The 17,734-nt window shown below is 39.7% G+C and overlaps 1 protein-coding gene across 2 annotated transcripts; it reads left to right on the forward strand.

Moving 5' to 3' along the window:
* Positions 1-911: 911 nt before the first annotated feature.
* PCMTD2 (protein-L-isoaspartate (D-aspartate) O-methyltransferase domain containing 2) lies at positions 912-17,105 on the forward strand. 2 transcript variants are annotated; one of them, XM_067554084.1, is made up of 6 exons: positions 912-1,030; positions 4,589-4,926; positions 7,474-7,576; positions 9,670-9,841; positions 11,824-11,947; positions 13,910-17,105. In XM_067554084.1, the coding sequence occupies exons 2-6, from the start codon at positions 4,620-4,622 to the stop codon at positions 14,290-14,292; spliced, it is 1,089 nt and encodes a 362-aa protein (XP_067410185.1). In that variant the 5' UTR covers positions 912-1,030; positions 4,589-4,619; the 3' UTR covers positions 14,293-17,105. The 2 variants fall into 2 exon arrangements, with proteins under 2 accessions (XP_067410185.1, XP_067410184.1); XM_067554083.1 differs by lacking the exon at positions 912-1,030 and adding an exon at positions 1,887-2,747.
* The last annotated feature ends 629 nt before the right edge of the window (positions 17,106-17,734 follow it).

Below are 17,734 nucleotides of genomic sequence, written 5' to 3' on the forward strand. Positions count from 1 at the left end.
CGGGCTGGATGGTTGCCTCCAGCTTCCAGGAAGCAATGCAATTCAGCAGAAGTACAGCAGCCAAGGCCCAGTAGCCATCATGCTACATGGCGCCTAACTCAAGGAGCCGGGCACGATAGTGTTACCCACTTCGGTGATTTCATCCTGAGTCTGGTGATATTTGATGTGTTCCTTGCGGCCCCAGCTCCTGGAGTCCTGTGAATATGTCAGACACTCGAGGGCTTTTTTTGTTTGTTTTTTTAAAGTAAGATTCTTTCTAGCCCTTACAACGAGAGTTCTGTGGCCCTTTAAAGACTAACAAATTTAATTTTTGTAGGCGTAAGCTTTCGTGAGACTCAGCTCACTTCTAGCCCTTGTCGCTGCAGAGAAAGAACTTGAAACTGTGACCCAGGTGCAGCCTGAGGGCTGTAAAACCAGAGTGCAAATAAAATTAATCCCCGCTGTTGTTGTTGTGTTTTGGTTTTTTTTAATCTCTTGATTTTTAAGCCATGCTCATATAGGGTGACCAGATAGCAAGTGTGAAAAATTGGGACAGGGGGCGGGGGAGTAACGGGCACCGATATAAGAAAAATCAGGACATCTGCTCCCCCTATGCCCGTGTCTTTTGGGGTGGCGGGGTGCTGTGCTGGGTGCAGCGTGCCCAAAGCATTGTTCAGAGGGAGCAGCAGAGTTGGGATCTGGGTTCAGGGTCCCCCATGTTTTGGGTGGCACAGGGAAAGGTGGGGGGGGGGGTTTAGCTCCCACCAAGGCCCTGCCCCCAGTGCAGTCTCCAGAGATATTGGTTGGTCCCTCTGCCACAGACACCTGCAGTGCATCCACCCCTCCCCCCCCAGCCTCCCACTTTCCGGAGTGGTCCATTCCCCACCGCCGTCACCCCAGCGGAGTGGTACATTCCCGTCCACTGCGCTACCAGGGCACAGTCGATTCCTCCCCGCGTGGCAGCGGCAGGCGCGCCGTTGGTCTGCTCCGCGCGCCTGCGCACTGGCGCTGCCCGGGGGGCTCTCTCGCTCTCTCTCTCTCTCTCAGCTGGGTGAGTGAGTGTTTACAGCGGCCCGCGGGAGCCGGAGGGCTGAGGAGAGCCGGGCCGGCGGGGTGGGGGAAGGGAGGGAGAGGAGAGCCGCGCCGCGCCGCGCCGCGCCGCGCCGCCTCAGCGCCCAGGTAGAGGCCACCCGCCTGCCTGACGCGGCCGCGCTCCCCCGGACCGAGCGCTGCAGGCCCCCAACCGCCCTCGCCTCACGGGGGCCCCTCCCCCTTCCGGCCGCGGGTGGGGGGAAGGGCGCCCGGCGCCCTCCTGCCCCGGCTCCCCTTACTGGGAGGGGAAGGGCGTTGGAGACCTTATCCCTCCTCCCCCCCGAAACCCTGAGGTCCTCCCTCCATGGGGCAGCCCCCCAGGCGGCCTTGGTGACGTTGGAGCCACCCCTCCCTGCCGCCCAGCCCCTCCTCATGACATGGCCCCGCTAACCTAGACCCCTGCGGCGGCGACCCTCGAATAATAGGCGGGGGGCCTGCTGGGGTCCCCTGGGGTAACCTGGCAGCTTCTCCCCCCCTCCCCCCCGTCGCCTCCCTGGGCCCCTGTCTCTGCCTGGCTGCGGAATGGGTCTCCGTTATCTCGGTCGTGACCTGTGCAGTAACTGGCCTGGGACCCAGGGCTGTGGGTGCGAGGGAGGACAGGGCACCCCAGTATTCATTAGATGCCCGCGCGCGTTGACCGGTCATCTCCGGGGGGTCTTGTAGCGGAAGTCACAACGGGGGGCGCAGAGTGTGTGTGATGGGGAGGGTTATTGGGGAATCGGTGCCAGGGGCGTAACTCAGGCCCGGGTCAGTGGGTCCTGCCTTTCTTTGCAAAGTGGGCTGTGGCAACCCCACACGTCCCTCCTCGCAGTTGTCGACAAGCTGCGTTTACCTGTTTTGAGTGGTTCTCGTTGGGATTTTGTGTGTGTGTGAGCTTACTACAGTGCGTTTAACTCAATTTGCTTTGTAATAAATCGTTAAAATATTGGTATTTGTTCCTGGAATGTGACCATAGCTTCTCACATTATAAACTCTTCTTTTTCTCAGAAGAGGTGAGCATGGCCCATATAAATAGCAGGTGGCATAACCATGCCTGGAGTGTGCACAACTCAGTAACAGCAATGTGTTCTAGTAGTGATCAGAATTGTGGCATGCACACTCCAGGGAAATGCCAAGACCTGTAACACTGATCTGAAGAGAAATTTGCACTCTGCACAAGAACTGCAAAAGAGAGCAACTATACTATTAAAAAAGAGGGAGGAAAGTTCCTTGGATTATAGCATCAGTTTAGGAAAACAGATGTGTAAATACTGGAAAAGAGAAGTTTAAATGGGGTATGTTTTAAAAATTCTGCATATACAGCAGATGTTTTCTGCAAAATGAAGACCTGTCTTTGCTACAGAAATAACCATTTCAAATCCTTCTTTGCACCACAGGCCTTATCTACATTACCAAGATAACTTAGAGGACCCTGTTACAACTTGATTGTCCCCTGACTGGGTTGCAGAATGACTGTTGGTTGTAGTGTGGATGAGAACTATTAGTGTCCCCTTAACTGGACTAAAGCCTGGTCTGAGGACAACAATGTCATATGTGGAACTTGTGATTTTGTGATTGTTTTTAGTGTGTAATGGACCATAGAACCACAACTCTGAAGCAGGATTATGATGCGTGTGTGCACAAGAAGCAAAAACGAAGTTTGTTTAACCTTGTCAGGGAGCCACAGTAGAACCCTGGTAGGGCCCCAGCCATACTTTACAATTGTATTTAAACATGGAGATTTTAATAGTGTAAAGAGGGCCTGAATGTACAGAAGGAGATAAAAAGACTCAAAACTGTGCGCGCAAACAAACATTTAAAAAAAAACAACCAAGGTCTTAAGGGATGGAAGGAATTTTCTACACATAGTCATTAATGTGTGAAGAATACTAACCAAAGGCACCATCCAGACTATAATCAGTCAGTCACAAGAAATGGACAGGTATTTAAAAAAAAACAAAATTACAGGATAAGACTGGCTGATGTACATATTCTAGATTCTGGGCACTCTCACTCTGTAGCAATATAGTATAATGATATATTTTTAACTATGGTGAAAAAGGGATTGTAGATACCTGTTACCTGCAAAAGGGGGAAAATATCCAAGATACTATGAATAGATTAGTATACTTGGAGGCATAAATTTATTAAACAGGCTAAAGGTTCTTCCTGCGAACTTGAGTGAAGTTCATCATGCCATGGCTGTTGGCAAACCGGCAGGACAGTATGCTCTAAGAATACATGTGTTGAAATTTTCTTGGACCTTGCTGCAATTTCTTCTTAGTTTCTTTTGAAACTGGTAAAGTATGTAATTTTTCTCTCTCTGAATGTATAGAACAATATAGCTGTGGGCAGATCTACTGAATCTAGAAAACAACACCAAAGCTGCTGCTTCTGCAGTTATTGTTAGTACAGCGAAGCACTGCAAATAAAAATTCACATTGTACTTTCTAGAATGGAACTTTTTAGTGGGTGGGAACAAGTAGTTTATTTTGGAATTATAAATTAAGTGCTTGCCCTCTGTAACTCATTCTTTAAAAGTTGAAGATGTACCATGTGAAGTGTGTGTCTTAAATAGAGAGTAAGTGGTTTGCTTTCTTTTCCCAGAATGAATTGCGAGTCTGTAAAAGTGAATTCAGCAGTGTCATTAATCTGTAAGGGCCAGATGAGATTGAAATAGTTTCTAAGGGGGATGATCTCACTTAACTCGTAGAAGAGACCATGAGAAATTGCGCTCACTTCTGAGGAAATTTCTTTCCATCAGTTTTTCTCTGTTCCATTGCATTCTCCACTGAAGATGATGCTTGGAACTGCAGAAGCTTGAGCCATAAGAAAGTATGTATTCTCTTGAGGAGGTGGTAGATGTATTTTTTTCTTCCACTTCTGCCTGAGACCCTTGATCGTCATTGTCATCCTTTTTTTTGTCCATGGATTTAGTATCCTGTTATGTTTTCTTTTACCCTTAACTTCAAGCAATTTGGGAGACTCTCTGGTTCCTTTTTCCGCCTGTTTCTTTTGAAGTCTATGAACCAGTGTTATTGCAGACAGGTAGTCTGAGTATTCCTTGAATTTTGGCAAAGACAGGCCATGGTTTTTATTACTTATTTTTTATTTTTGCTTGAATTCCATAGTGAAAAAGGGACAATGGATAAGATTAGGAGCCAGAATCCATATTCTTATTTAGCAGTTCAAGTGGAAATAGTAACTGACATGGTGATAAAAAGTTGGTGTCACTGGAAGAAGGTATTATGCAACTAAAAATATGAATATTCTGTTATGACCTTCCTCCCCAAAACATGTACGTAATTCTGAAACTCCAAGTACCAAATCTACATTATATTATTTTTAATATTTGAGAACGTTTATTGTTTTTAAGTGAGCTTTTGAGCATAGGTTCTGTTCTAGTGTTTTTACATTGATATCTTTGCAAAGGAGTTGTCTTATTTTGGGTACTTTAAGTTGTTTTATATTCAGTAGCCTTAGCGCTTATAATGATGTTAAATGTCTTCTGTTGTTCATCTTTCCCCTCCCAATTTAGTTTTAGAATTTGCTAAAAATTATAGAAGAAGATGGGAGGTGCAGTGAGTGCAGGAGAAGATAATGATGAGTTAATCGATAACCTGAAAGAAGCACAGTACATCCGAACAGAGCTGGTGGAGCAGGCATTCCGTGCCATTGATCGAGCAGACTACTATCTTGACGGGTTTAAGGACAATGCTTACAAAGACTTGGCATGGAAACATGCAAATATTCATCTCTCTGCACCATGCATTTACTCTGAAGTGATGGAAGCTTTGGATCTACAGCCAGGACTGTCATTCTTGAATCTAGGCAGTGGCACTGGTTACCTGAGTTCTATGGTTGGACTCATCTTGGGTAAGTAACTTTGTCAGGTTAATTATTGCTTAAATTATATTTTATTTTTATGATAGTAGGAAACATTCCTCTTTTAATTTCAAGATTTTAAATTGGGTCTAAGAGCAGATAAAGAATACATTAGTCAGACTTGGCCAATTAAGCAGTATCCAGGGGACCAAATGATGACTCAGAATGGACAATGATGCAGTGCACAGCTGATTGTGGTGGCCTCCTACTGGCATGATTGTAGGCTTTCTGGGCTCTCCTTTGAGGGGAAGATCAAGATGTCGGGCGTGAAAGAGAGACAAGTTTGTGTGGGATGGTGATTGGGTTTGACCATGGAGGGCCCTGAATCTCTATATCTGTGCCCCATTTATTCTTAATCCACTGCAGCCAGCTTGAGATATGTTTAAAGGGTCTGATTGTGATCTCACACTGGTATAAATCAGCAGTAACACCAGTGTAAGAGCAATTGGTACTTGGTATCTAGTTCTACAGTTACTTCCAGAGTACAAGCAAGGTGATTCTTCAAAATACAATTTAATAAAGTGTTATGTCTTAATATAAGAACAGTAGTGCTGGTTCCCCACAAGTTAGCAAGCTTTTCTTCCCCTTTCCATCCTCCAGACATACGCAGGAGTAAATGTGTAAGTAGAGTAGCTCTTCCAGGATGTAAAAGCATGGCTGACCATACAGAGTTAAACATATGAAAATGCAGCAAATCACCTTACATTCGTCTCATTCAGTGTGGAGAACTGTCAAAATAAATTTCACTGCAATGATCCTAATGAAATCCAAAGTCAGTGCTTACACACTGCTTCTGATTTCCAGTACATCTGCTAATAGCATGAGGGTCCCCATTGTCCTCTTGGCCGGAGGTCAGGAACTTTTAATTGTTTAAATGTTTGTGTCATTGGAGCTGAGTCTTAGTCCCACTTCCACTGAGTGGGCATGAAGCTGGAATTTACTTACTGGTTTGCAACTAGATTTGACAAAGCTAATTAGAATGTGAACAATTATAACTTCAGGGCCCTTGAACTATTTCTCCCTTAAAATTAGAAAGCCCAGTCTCAAATCAACACTACAGAGGGGTTTGTATAGCCTCAGTTATAATGTAAATATGACTATTGTCTTCAGTGCCTAATAACAGGACTCTTAAACTGTGCATAACTGAAATTCTGCAACAATTTCCTTTCAAATATTTGAAGGCAAATTGCCATATTATGTGGTTTTATTTGGTACATTTGATCATGTTATATAAAGTCACATGACATGACTGGATTGAACTTGTTATGACTTACTAAACAAGGATTCAGTTCGTCAAAATATGTAGGTCATGGGGACTGTTCTGTTTCTAATGCAGGGGAATCAAACACTTCAAAACAAAACAAAAATAATCAAACAAAGATGAATTCCCTAAACTATTAGAATCTTCTGAAGGCTATGGTACTTCCTCTTTTGTCTTCTGGTAGAATTTAGACTCAGCACTTCAGAAGAACCAGCATATTGCTAATTAAGGTTGTCTCTTTAACTGATGCAGCAACTTCTGGAATGCAAAGGTGTTATAAGCCCTGTTCAAATTCCTGTAATGTTCAAGTTCTTTCAGGTGTAACACAGAATAATAAATCTTACTCATGGCATACTAAGTAAATTTCTTTCACTTGTTTTTATGGAACTCAGCTGCACTATTAATATTATTCTAATATATTAAAGTACTAGTTTAAAGGAATGTTTCCAATTTATTAACCATGTTTGGTCTGAAAATTTTTACCTATTGTTAGTTACTGGTAACATCTAAGATTATTATAACTGAACAATAAGACATAAACGTCTTTAATTTTGTGGGAATTACTTGGTGCGTGTGGCAACACATCTTGTGGTGTTTTTAAGCCAACCTGCTTTCCCTTGTTGAAAAGACTCTCATAAATAATTAGCATATGAGCAGAAAAGTCCTTATAAAACATTATAAAAGATTTTTAAAAAATTCAGGATATATCTTTAAATTCTGTTCTGTCATAAACTTGATTTTTTTATATATTGCTCAATTAAAAATAATTCCAGCAGTGTTCCTATAATAGTAATGAGTCTAACTTCTAGAGCTAGCTAAAATGACCATGTAACTGTAACTTGTCAGTTTTTGATACAAGGCACAACTAATTTATTCATCTCTTTAAACATTTTGTTTGTTAAAATATTTTTGCTCTCATCTCCTGAAATGCTTTTGGTCACTTCCCACGACAATAATCTTTAGTGATTTACAGTGGATTCTTTGTGTTCTACAGCAGCGATACATTTAAGACATCAGCATTCCTATCTCATCATTTCCTGCATAAGTAGGAACATTTAGTCACAAAAAGTTGCTGCACATCAAGGCACTAGCCATCTCTAAAAGTAAATGGTCCTGCATTTCAAAGTACCGATCTTAAAACAAAATTTTTAAATTGTAGAAACCTGCTTAAGGAGCAGTTTATCTGAAACAAGTTGAGAAAGTAACAGTGATCAATTGTGCTTGGTTTTATCCAGTTGCTCTTAAAACCATTTTCTTTGCACTCTTTAAACTTGCAGGTCCTTTTGGTGTTAACCATGGTGTGGAGCTTCACTCTGATGTTATAGAGTATGCAAAGGAGAAATTGGACTACTTCATCAAAACAAGTGACAGCTTTGACAAGTAAGAGTAGAGAAGACTTGTGGCATCTCACTTCAGGATTTTGGATTTAATAATTGTCAGTACAGAACTACTAGCTCTTTGGGTAGTACTCCCTGTTCCCTTGCAAGAGCTCCAGATTCCAAGAGTTTAGGATACTGGCTCCTTAGGTTTGCTGACCTGTAGTGTGTGACAATTCTAAGCTGATGGGTTTGTGGGAGGAGGGAGGTTAAGAAATTTTTGCCATGCTGTTGTGCTCTTAGCTGTTCTTCTGCCACACAGGTCAAAAGAAGCCAAAACAAGTTATTGGCAATAAGATTTAATTTGCAGCCAATATATCTGAGCCTGCAAATGGTGATAGCCATCTATCTAATAAATTATATATGTGAACTCTCAGTCTGAATCCCACCAAAGAGTGTAAAGTAATTTCCATGCCACTCTAATATGGTTTTATTGGAAGAAAAACTGTATTGGTTAAAATGTGAAGCTATTTTTATGATGATAGTCAGTACTAAAGCTGCTTGGAATCTGATTTATGTTCTTCCTTGCAACTTTCACTCTGTTGCTGTCACAGCTGATAATTTTCTGCAAGATGGCTATCACCAGTAGTAACCTTAACAATACAAGTTGTAACTGTCATATTTGTGGGTTTGTTTTCAATTTGTTCATGGGAAGCAATGCTTCTGACCACCTGGAACTGTTACAATGCTGGGATGAATAAAATGGGTACAGCAGTCTTTAAACAAAAAGAGCTGAACTGCAGCCACGTCACCAATCTTACACTGTTGTCACTATACTGGGAAGCTGATGGTTGGGTAGGGAAGAGGTAACTCCCCCTTGGCATGCAATCTGTTGCCGTAGACAGAGAGGGAAAAGTTCCTGTGCCCCTTCATTGCTCAAATAAATAAGTCTATCATTATTAGTCTCATACCATCTCACTTTACAGAAATGCAATAACTGTAGCTAAATGGCAAAGACCTTAAGTAGGAAATTTCATATCTAGAGATCTGTTTGAAAAAAAATCAGTGACACTGCAGTGCAAGTACAAGAATGGGGGCACTACAGCATTAAAGATGGTGTCATTTAAATGAGATCCTTTCCCATCTGTGGTATGTAGAAACTGGTATATCTCATTGAAACTATATCAAAAAGCATAGGTGGGCTAGTGTTCTGATCAAAATCCTTTTAATAAAACTCTCCTAATATCCAAGTCTATGTACAAACTACTGATGAGTTGATAGTGCAGCAATCATGAAGGCAAACAAATAGAGGTATGTGAAAAGAGGAAAATGGCTGATAGAATATCTGGCATAACACAGGTAAGGACTGTTAGCCAGTTATTACAAAGATATGTTATTGCACTTCTTGAAGTCTTACACATTTGTAATATTAATACCATATTTAGTAGGCTTTTTCTGTCCAAGGGCTTAAGGATATCTTGGTACATCTGTATATTTTACTACTATTGCCACTTCCATTAGGGATTAATATAGTCTTTGTGAATTCTGACCATTCTGGAAAAACAGAAATTAGCATAAAATTGTTCTCTTTTCTCTTAAACTATATCAGAAGTACTGTATTGCAAGAATTTTTGTCTAAAGTATGAATTTATTAATGGTGAAATCATGGCTCAATTGAAGTTGATGGTAAAACTCCCATTGACTTCAATGGAGGCAGCATCTCACTCTTAATGTTGAAGCCCATTTAGCACCTTATGGGGAAGGTTATGGAAAACTAAGCCTAAAACACACTGGTTCTGTCTTAAGAGTTGAGTTTGAATTGCATGTGTAATATTTACACACAGATATTGTATCTGGGCCCACAAATCAGGTAATTGTATGACAAATCCCAATTCTGATCATTTTCATAAACAGTATTCCTGTGTATATGTTCAGATTATGCACCTAAGATCTATGGAAAATCTCATGTATGAGTAATTTCAGAATCACTCTAGCCTGGAGGGCCTCAAATTGTGGTCCTTTCTGATAGTCTGTAGAATGAAATTTTTTGAGAGCTGGGAAATTGGGACTTTGGAAGGGAAATAACCAGTGAATATTTTTTTTTTTTTTTGGTCTTCTCAGGTATGGAATGTTACAATTGGACTTCTTCTTTTTCAGATTTGAATTCTGTGAGCCCTCCTTTGTTACTGGCAATTGTTTAGAAATTTCTCCAGATTCTACTCAGTATGACCGTGTTTACTGTGGTGCTGGGGTACAGAAAGAACATGAGGACTACATGAAGAATCTGCTGAAAATTGGGGGAATTCTCGTCATGCCGCTTGAGGAAAAGGTTGAGTGCTTCTTTACCTGTGATTTTGGTTTCTTTATTCTTATTTAGTCTATAGGTACAGTTCACTACCTTCCTTGTAGGCAACTATTTGACAGATCACCCCTTGCACTAAGTTTTTACTAGGAATAAAGAGCAATTTCCAAAAACTGAGCTATACATGTCTTAATTATATGTTACAAAGTATGCATATTTCTACTAGACAGTCCCTTTTCAGGTCTTTTGTATTTAATTTTGTTAATTGTGAGAGAATTTCAAGTTAGTTTTACACTCCATTGTTGTACTTCTTCAAGAATGCTTCAGTCATAGTTTGTTTAAGTAAAGTACCGTGTCACTTCTGCTTTCCAGTGGTAAATTAGACAGTCCATAAAAATGTTTCATAGTAAGTATTTGGAAAAGGAAGGTGGTGGTGCAGGGTCAGGTTGAGTTGTAACGATATAAATCTTACATCTTTTGATATCTTTCACTTGGGGCTATGAGAGAGAGAAAGTACTGAATTACACATTAGATTTCTAATTAGCTTGAATTTCTAATTGTTTGTAAGCTACTTCATAAATAGATTTTGTACGTATCTATATAGTACAGCATAGTACAGTGTCTTGTTATATTTATTGTAACCTGAAAAGAACTTTTAAATTATAAGTCAAGAATACTTAATGTTTGATCATTTCTTTGAGTTTAAACTCTCTTTAGGTGTGTAAACTTTTCAAACTCTTCTCTAAAGGGGCATCCAAAATACCAACATTCGTGCTGCCAGTGAGAACTTTGTGCACACAGATTGGGTAATTTCTTTATGTGCAGATACACCTGACTTGTGCATGTAAATATTACTGCTATTAAGAAGGCCAGTTGAAAATTTGAACCAAAGAGTTAAAGATTAGCTAAAACTTTCCTTTACTATTAAAGAAACAAAAAGATTTTCTGCAAGAATAAATCTGGGCTTGGTTGGGTTTTTTTGTATTTTCTTTTCTACTTATCTCATCTACTGTTGGAGTGTTCTCTGGCAGGAAATTTGTTTAGAGTTCCAGATACAGCCAGCGAGAATTGGGCAAGAAAAAGTGGCAGCTTATTTTGCTGAACAGGAAGCATTCAAAATAGTTGCAAGTCATAGGCTAAGTAAACAGCAGAGTCCAACAGCCTTTAGCAAAAACTGATATAAAAAGGGCTTTCTAGGTTACCCGCTTTATACTGTGGAAAACTAACAAGACAGTTATTAAACTATCGTTACTTTATCTCTGTGCTGCTGCTTTCTTTGTGGCAGCAACACCCTATGGACTCTACTTTTCCTAGCATTGTGGTGCTGTTATTTACTGGCTCAAAAGGCCAGATACCAGTTTTTCTAATGGTCTGCCATTTTTAGTGGTTTGCCACAGGTCACTGTTGATTTCAAACTGAATAACCCTGCCTGAGCTTTCTAAACAAACATATCTTCAAAATTCTGGCATCTCTTTCAAATAAAGGTGTATTGTTTCAAGGGACTGCTTGGTTTGGGATTGGAAGTGAGGTATGGAGCCTTTCACCTCTAAGTAGTTAGTTTCAGTCAACAGCTCACAGAAATCATTACCATTCTCTCTCATCCCTGTTTTATCATTGGTTGTCCCCCAAAATTACTTGAGCCCTGGGTTCAGAAGCTCCTCTCCTTAGGCTGGGGGAGGAGCCTTGATGAGATGGAGGTGGGATCAAGCCCACTGGCTCCCAGGAACTAAACAGGTGCACATGTTGTGTGGTTAGGCATCTTCATTCATTAGGGCTGTAAATCTGGCTCTGTTCATGAGTTCTAAATTCACACTTTAAACAAAGAATTATTATGAAGCTGTGTTGTTGGTTTTTCATCTTGTCACCACTAGTTCGCTGTATTTCGAACACTTTGCCTGAGATTCAAAAGGCAAACAGTAGATAGTTAATTTTTTATGCAGAGAATGAACAATCAGTAACTGATTTCTGTTGCTTACATAGTGGATAGCCCTTTCTCTTTTTTGATGCAGCTGACGAAGATAACTCGCACTGGTCCTGCTGCCTGGGAAACCAAGAAGATTCTTGCTGTTTCTTTTGCTCCTCTGATTCAACCCAACCATGCAGATTCAGGGAAATCGAGACTTGTTCACTTGCGTAAGTATATATGTTTGTAGGTATATTTGTTCTTCTTTCTGCTGTCCCCTTGGCTGTTAGTTTCACTTTGATCCAGGCATGGTACTCTCACTCAGCTGAAGTGCAGCTTCCTTCTTCTGGTGAAAACTATGCCAACTGCTTCATTCTTTTGACAGTTGTCCAGTTTTGTCCATCCTGTGCTGGACATCAGTTTTTCTTTCAATATATTTGAAGAGATTTGGTATAGGAAAGCACATTTAAAAAAAAATCGAAAAATGTCAATGTCTGCTCTGTGAAATTGAAAGTGTATGTCTTTGCATTTTAAAATGGTCTGCTTGCATTTTCAGGTTCCTGTTTGTCAGACTGTACTGCCTTGTCCATGTAGGTTCTCACATGGTGACTTAGTGTTAAGGGAATATATTGCAAAGTGAAAAATGCACACAGCATTTGTTTCAGATCTGACATTATGAACTTATATTAATAGCATGACTGTGCAGAGTTTCCTTCAAACATGAAACCCTTCTGGAGAGAGTTGCATTATTTTTATTTGTATTGCAGATAGTGCCCAATCTGGATAGTGCCCAGTCTGGATTGAGGCTTTGATCTGCATTGTCCTGTATAAACGCATAAGAACATATGGTCCCTGCCTTAAAGAGATTACTACTTAATCTGTTTTTATTCTTATATGGTAGCTGCTTGTGTCACACTGCACAGAGTACATTAACTGTCCGTCTGAACATACCTTGCATATTGTGTCTGCTATGAGGAAACCTGCAAGTCTTTCATATTTTATTTTTCCCCTTTTGCTCGATCAGAAGAATGTCTGCATGTGTTTTTAATCCACAATGGAACAAAGCTTTCAATTTAATTTGATGTTTCTCAGTGCAGAGATACATGTATGCAATTACAGATTTTATTTATATTACGTGAGACACATGGAATTGTGCAGTAGTGTTGATTGTTGCACACCTTGGATTGGCTGAATAGTGATGCACAAAAAAATGTAGAGTCCTCTAAACCACTGAAGAGGGTGGGTGTGTACTCTCTATATAATACACAATCACATGCTTCTAGCTCCTTCTATCCAAGGATCTTGAAGCAGGATTCATATGCTAATGAGGTAAGCCTACACCTCTTGAACTAGATAAGTATTGAGGAAGACACTGACAAAAGCTAAGTGACTTGCCCAAGGTCATGAAGTTATTCAGTAGCAGAGCTGTGAGTAGACTCCAGATCTATTCAAGGTATGTCTACACTGCCGGCTCCTTCGGGATCAATGCAGTGGGATCAATTGAGCGGGCTGTATAGACTTGCTCAGTCTATCCTGGAAGTGCTCTCCGGTCAACGTGATTAATCCACCACTCCAAAAGGAGTAAGGCTGCGTCGACCAGAGGGTGTCTCCAGTCGATGCACCACAGTGAAGACGCCATGGTACAGTAAGGTAAGTAAGTCGACTGGATATATGTAAGCTACATTAGGAAGCTTGCGTATCTCCTGTTGACCACTAGCGGCAGTGTAGACCAAGGCATGTCTCAGTCCTGTGTCCATACTATTGAGAAGTTTGGAGACAGACGTCGCTATGTTACTTTACCATCTAAATTATAATTATAAAGTCTAAAGTTTAAAACTTAAAACATTGCATAAAATAGTTTCTTGAGCACTTGAGTATAAAATGCTAAAACTCTATTTTAAATATTTAATTGTCTACTGATTTGTGTTTGTGCAAAGTGTGTTTTTGTGCATTTGAACTTTTTCTCTCATCTCTTTCTGTGTTCAGATTAAAGGAGAAATGCGTAACATGTTTTTTGGGGAAAAACATTAAAGTTTATCTGAGTTGATGGGGATTGAAATAAAGCTAGGTTTTTTACAAACATGGCAGGGAATTGAAATAGTCTGAAACTGAGTGAGTATAACACCTCTTCAGCCTGTGCCGTCAGATGTTTTGCCTCCATACCTGTTCTTATTTTTTGTTCTGTGTTATAGCACCAATGACTGTCCGCAGCCTACAGGATCTGGCTCGCATTGCCATCCGAGGAACTATTAAAAGGATAATACATCAAGAAACAATGAGCAAAAATGGAAACGGGCTGAAGAACCCTCCAAGGTTTAAACGAAGACGTGTTCGCCGCCGTCGCATGGAAACCATTGTCTTCTTGGATAAAGAAGTCTTTGCCAGTCGTATCTCAAACCCCTCAGATGATAATAACAACTGTGAGGAGATCGAGGAGGAGAGGAGAGAAGAGGAGGAAAAGGGTATCTCTGAACTGAAGCCAGACCCCCCTGTAAACTTTCTGAGAGAGAAGATCTTGAGCCTGCCTTTGCCTGATCCCCTGAAATATTACCTGCTTTATTACAGAGAAAAATAAGTTTCTTGTTCATAGAAAACAGAAAGGTAGACAAGAAAATAAAATATTTCTTAGGGCTTGACAAATGTGTACCACTTGCTTGCCTGTTAACATGACCACACATGGCAGTAGGCTGGCTGGCTGGGGAATGTGGCTGCTGTATACTTAAACATCATAGCTTTTTTAAGTTTCCTCTCCTTGATTGTATGCTATAGTTTTATCCTGCAGCAGAGTTTCCTTTTAAAAAGCAAGCTGATGAAGTGCTCAGTTGCTTAGTGAGAAAAGGATTTCATTCCCTGAAAACTAACTGCACAGAGATGTCTATTGAAATCTCTTGGCTGTCCTTTCATCAAATTGCAGTTTTTAAATACTCTTAGGCAGTGCTCTAAAGACTTCATTGTCCATGCTGTCCTGCTAACTTTGCCACAAATGGAGTTCACATTTGGTTTCATTTTTGAATGGAGATATTGGTAAATCTGACCTGGTAAACCTGGTTTCTTCTAGAAATCTGAAAAAAGCACAAACATACAAAATCAGACTTTGGTAGTACTTTGAGGTATCCAGGTTTTGAACACTGAAGCAAAGCACTGGCCACCGATTGATTGGTGGGTTTCAGTTTAGCTATAAACCTTACAGTTTTTAGATTTGGGGGGAGAGGAATGTTTGGCAGGGAGCTAGTATTTCCTTCAAAGAAAACAGCTTGTTTTGTAAAATCCAGTCTGAGGTGAGATGCAAGCTATGTAAGGTTTTTAAAAAAAATGAGTGTGAATTTAATTTAGAGTTGCAAAATTGATCGGCTGACTTTCAAAGATTGCTAGGGTGATCAGGTTTGTGGCAGTTTCCTCTGGCACCACTTATGAAGTAAGTCAGAAAAAAATGGGTGAGAAGAGGAGAAACATAGCAAGGAGCTGAATTCAGACTGGTTCTGATTAGCGCAATCAGCAGACCTTATATGAGTTAACATGAATGCTGTGTTGAACATAAGGCAGGCAGTCTCAGGCATTGCTAGCCTGAACTGAAGGAAAGGTTGCACAGAAAGTGGAAACAGTCTAAGAAGCCAAAGTGGGTGGTTGTGCTACTGACAAATAATGCTTAAGTGCCCCGTTTGGGCCTCTGCTGTAGCAAGGAGACTACAATACTGTTCATGTACATCTTGTCCCTGTAGATTAGGAGGAACTAGATTTTCAGCCTTACTAGTTCATTTAATTTTTGTTTGTAACAATTAAATAGATTCTTTAAGTAGCTTGTGTAGAAAGACTTTATAACCTGCAATTTCATGGAGTGTGAATTCTAATCTTTATTCTCAAGTCTTCCTGTAATGATGGTAGGAGGAGATCTATATTCATTTGTTGAGAGGAAGATTGCTTGATTGTTTTGGCTTGTTTGAAAAATCTACGTACGATATTGGGGGCTAGAAGGAAACAACTGAGCCTACATTGATTTGGATCCCTCAAAGGCTAACTAAATAATAATCCTATCAGTAGATAATCCATCTATGTTAGAAAGGTATTTCCTCATCAGAGGCACTGGAGTTGGTGCTCTTGATTTCATTTGCATTGTCTCCTCAACTTGCTAAGAGGAGTGAATGAAGATTGTCTTGCCAAAACTCATTAACCTAGACCTTGCTACATGGTATTGTCACACAATTTGCGTTGACTGAATTGTGTGTTTAAATCTTGTGCAACACTTCGAAAATGTAAGAAATAGACTAATATGTCTAAACAATGCTTTTATGCTCCCCTTTAAAAAGTCTCCAAATACCCACTCTGTACTTGTGACAAATAACATGTCTTTTCTATAAAATACAATGTTGTAAGGATGTCCAATAAAATCCCTATGAACTGCATTTTTTGTGACCTCAGAGGTTATTATTCTTAACTTTGTTAAACATTTGTGTTCCATACTTGTCACAGACATATGCCTTTCTCTTCAGCAGCAAGACAATTTTTCATCCTTCAAGCAGCCTCTCACTTTGGACTATCAAGTCCCCCTCCAAGTTATTATTTGCAGGCCTTTCTACAGATATCATATAGATGTCTCCTATTTTTAAAATGGTCAATAACAACTTGAAGTGGATGTTTATATGAATAATCTTATTTGTTACTTCTGTTAAAATTGCCCTAAGTAGGGGAGAGTATCTTTGCATTTAGCCCTGTTTGATGTTTTTTTCCTATAACTATAAAAGATTTTCACCAGATTTGCCTTTTTTATTACATTTGCTAGATTTTGTAGGGCTCTTTAAAATGCAGAGACAAAATATTTTTCCTGTGTATGGTTGAATACAGTAAATATATTTTACTGCAAGCAATTTGGGTTCTAGGTTGTCAGTGTCCCATTGTCAAAACAAAAAACATGGTAGAAAGTCTATGTGTTCTATAATTGTGAAATTGTGTAGCTTATAGCCTGTAAATAAAGGGGAATTGTAAATATGATTTTCCCTGTGCACAAGCACTTGCACTGTAGTTTAGTACAGTAGACTTGTGTGTTTAGTAGATTAACTGTAGCATACTGTTTTTCATATAGTCTAAATTCTATGGAAATATTACCTGCTTTTTCTGATGACTGTTTATTTTTGTTTTCCAGATAGTCAGCATTTTAAATGCCATGTGACTTCTTTGTAGATTTTGATAGGATAGTAAATTCATAAGGAAACAAGCTTCAAACTGTTGAAATCTTAAGTTTGTAAATTGAAAAATAAGTGTGGAAAACAATTTTTTTATTGTCATTTTTAATCTCACGAGGCATGCAAAAATGTTAAGCAATTGAAAAACAATTATATTAAAATGAGTGTTTCTATATCAATAAATGCAGTAATGACTTTTTAGCCTCCTTAACATTGCTTCTGCATCATGTTGTGTTAAGAATACTTTGCAAAAATAAGTATTTTCAAAACTACAGGAAGAAATGTCTGTTCTTAGAAAAGATCACTCTGAATGCCAAAAGCAATTGTGTAGTTTACATTGACTTCATCTTAACTTGGAACACCATTTTCCAAAAGCAGCCCAGTTGGTGATGCACGAACTAGTAGCTAATTGAATAGTGGAAGATATGATTGGCAATTAGGAGTGCACATGGAATTGATATGAATTTAATAGTATACTGGCAAGCCAGTTGCCTTATCTAGATCATTAAAATGTGAACTTAATAGTTACCATTCAGGGTTTTTGTCTCACTAGTACTGTGAAAACTCTATTTCCGTTTCAGCTGTAATTGGAAACTAATCTTAATGCAGCAAGGGAAGAGATAATCCCAGTCAATTTACAGGTATTCTTTGTTAGCAATAGACATATCTGTTGACCCTTATCCTACAATATGGTGATGTATAGATTTTCATCAATATATCGTCTGGGTTAGTCCAGACAAATGTGTATGTGGAGGTAACATATTCTTCTTCCAATCAAAAAATGAGGATAGTGTTTCCTAGAAATACTTCTCCTTTAAGAAGGGATGAATGTGCCATGGT

This window comes from Emydura macquarii, unplaced genomic scaffold (assembly GCF_026122565.2).
Source record: "Emydura macquarii macquarii isolate MOO-44397 ecotype Brisbane River unplaced genomic scaffold, CSIRO-AGI_Emac_v2 contig_1483, whole genome shotgun sequence".
Lineage (NCBI taxonomy): Eukaryota > Metazoa > Chordata > Testudines > Chelidae > Emydura > Emydura macquarii.

Excerpts from the sequence above, each read along its gene's own strand:
- PCMTD2 (XM_067554084.1), top strand. The coding sequence starts at position 4,620 with ATGGGAGGTGCAGTGAGTGCAGGAGAAGATAATGATGAGTTAATCGAT. Across the intron at positions 4,927-7,473 it reads TATGGTTGGACTCATCTTGG|GTCCTTTTGGTGTTAACCAT; the intron begins GTAAGTAACTTT and ends TTAAACTTGCAG. Across the intron at positions 11,948-13,909 it reads ATCGAGACTTGTTCACTTGC|CACCAATGACTGTCCGCAGC; the intron begins GTAAGTATATAT and ends TCTGTGTTATAG.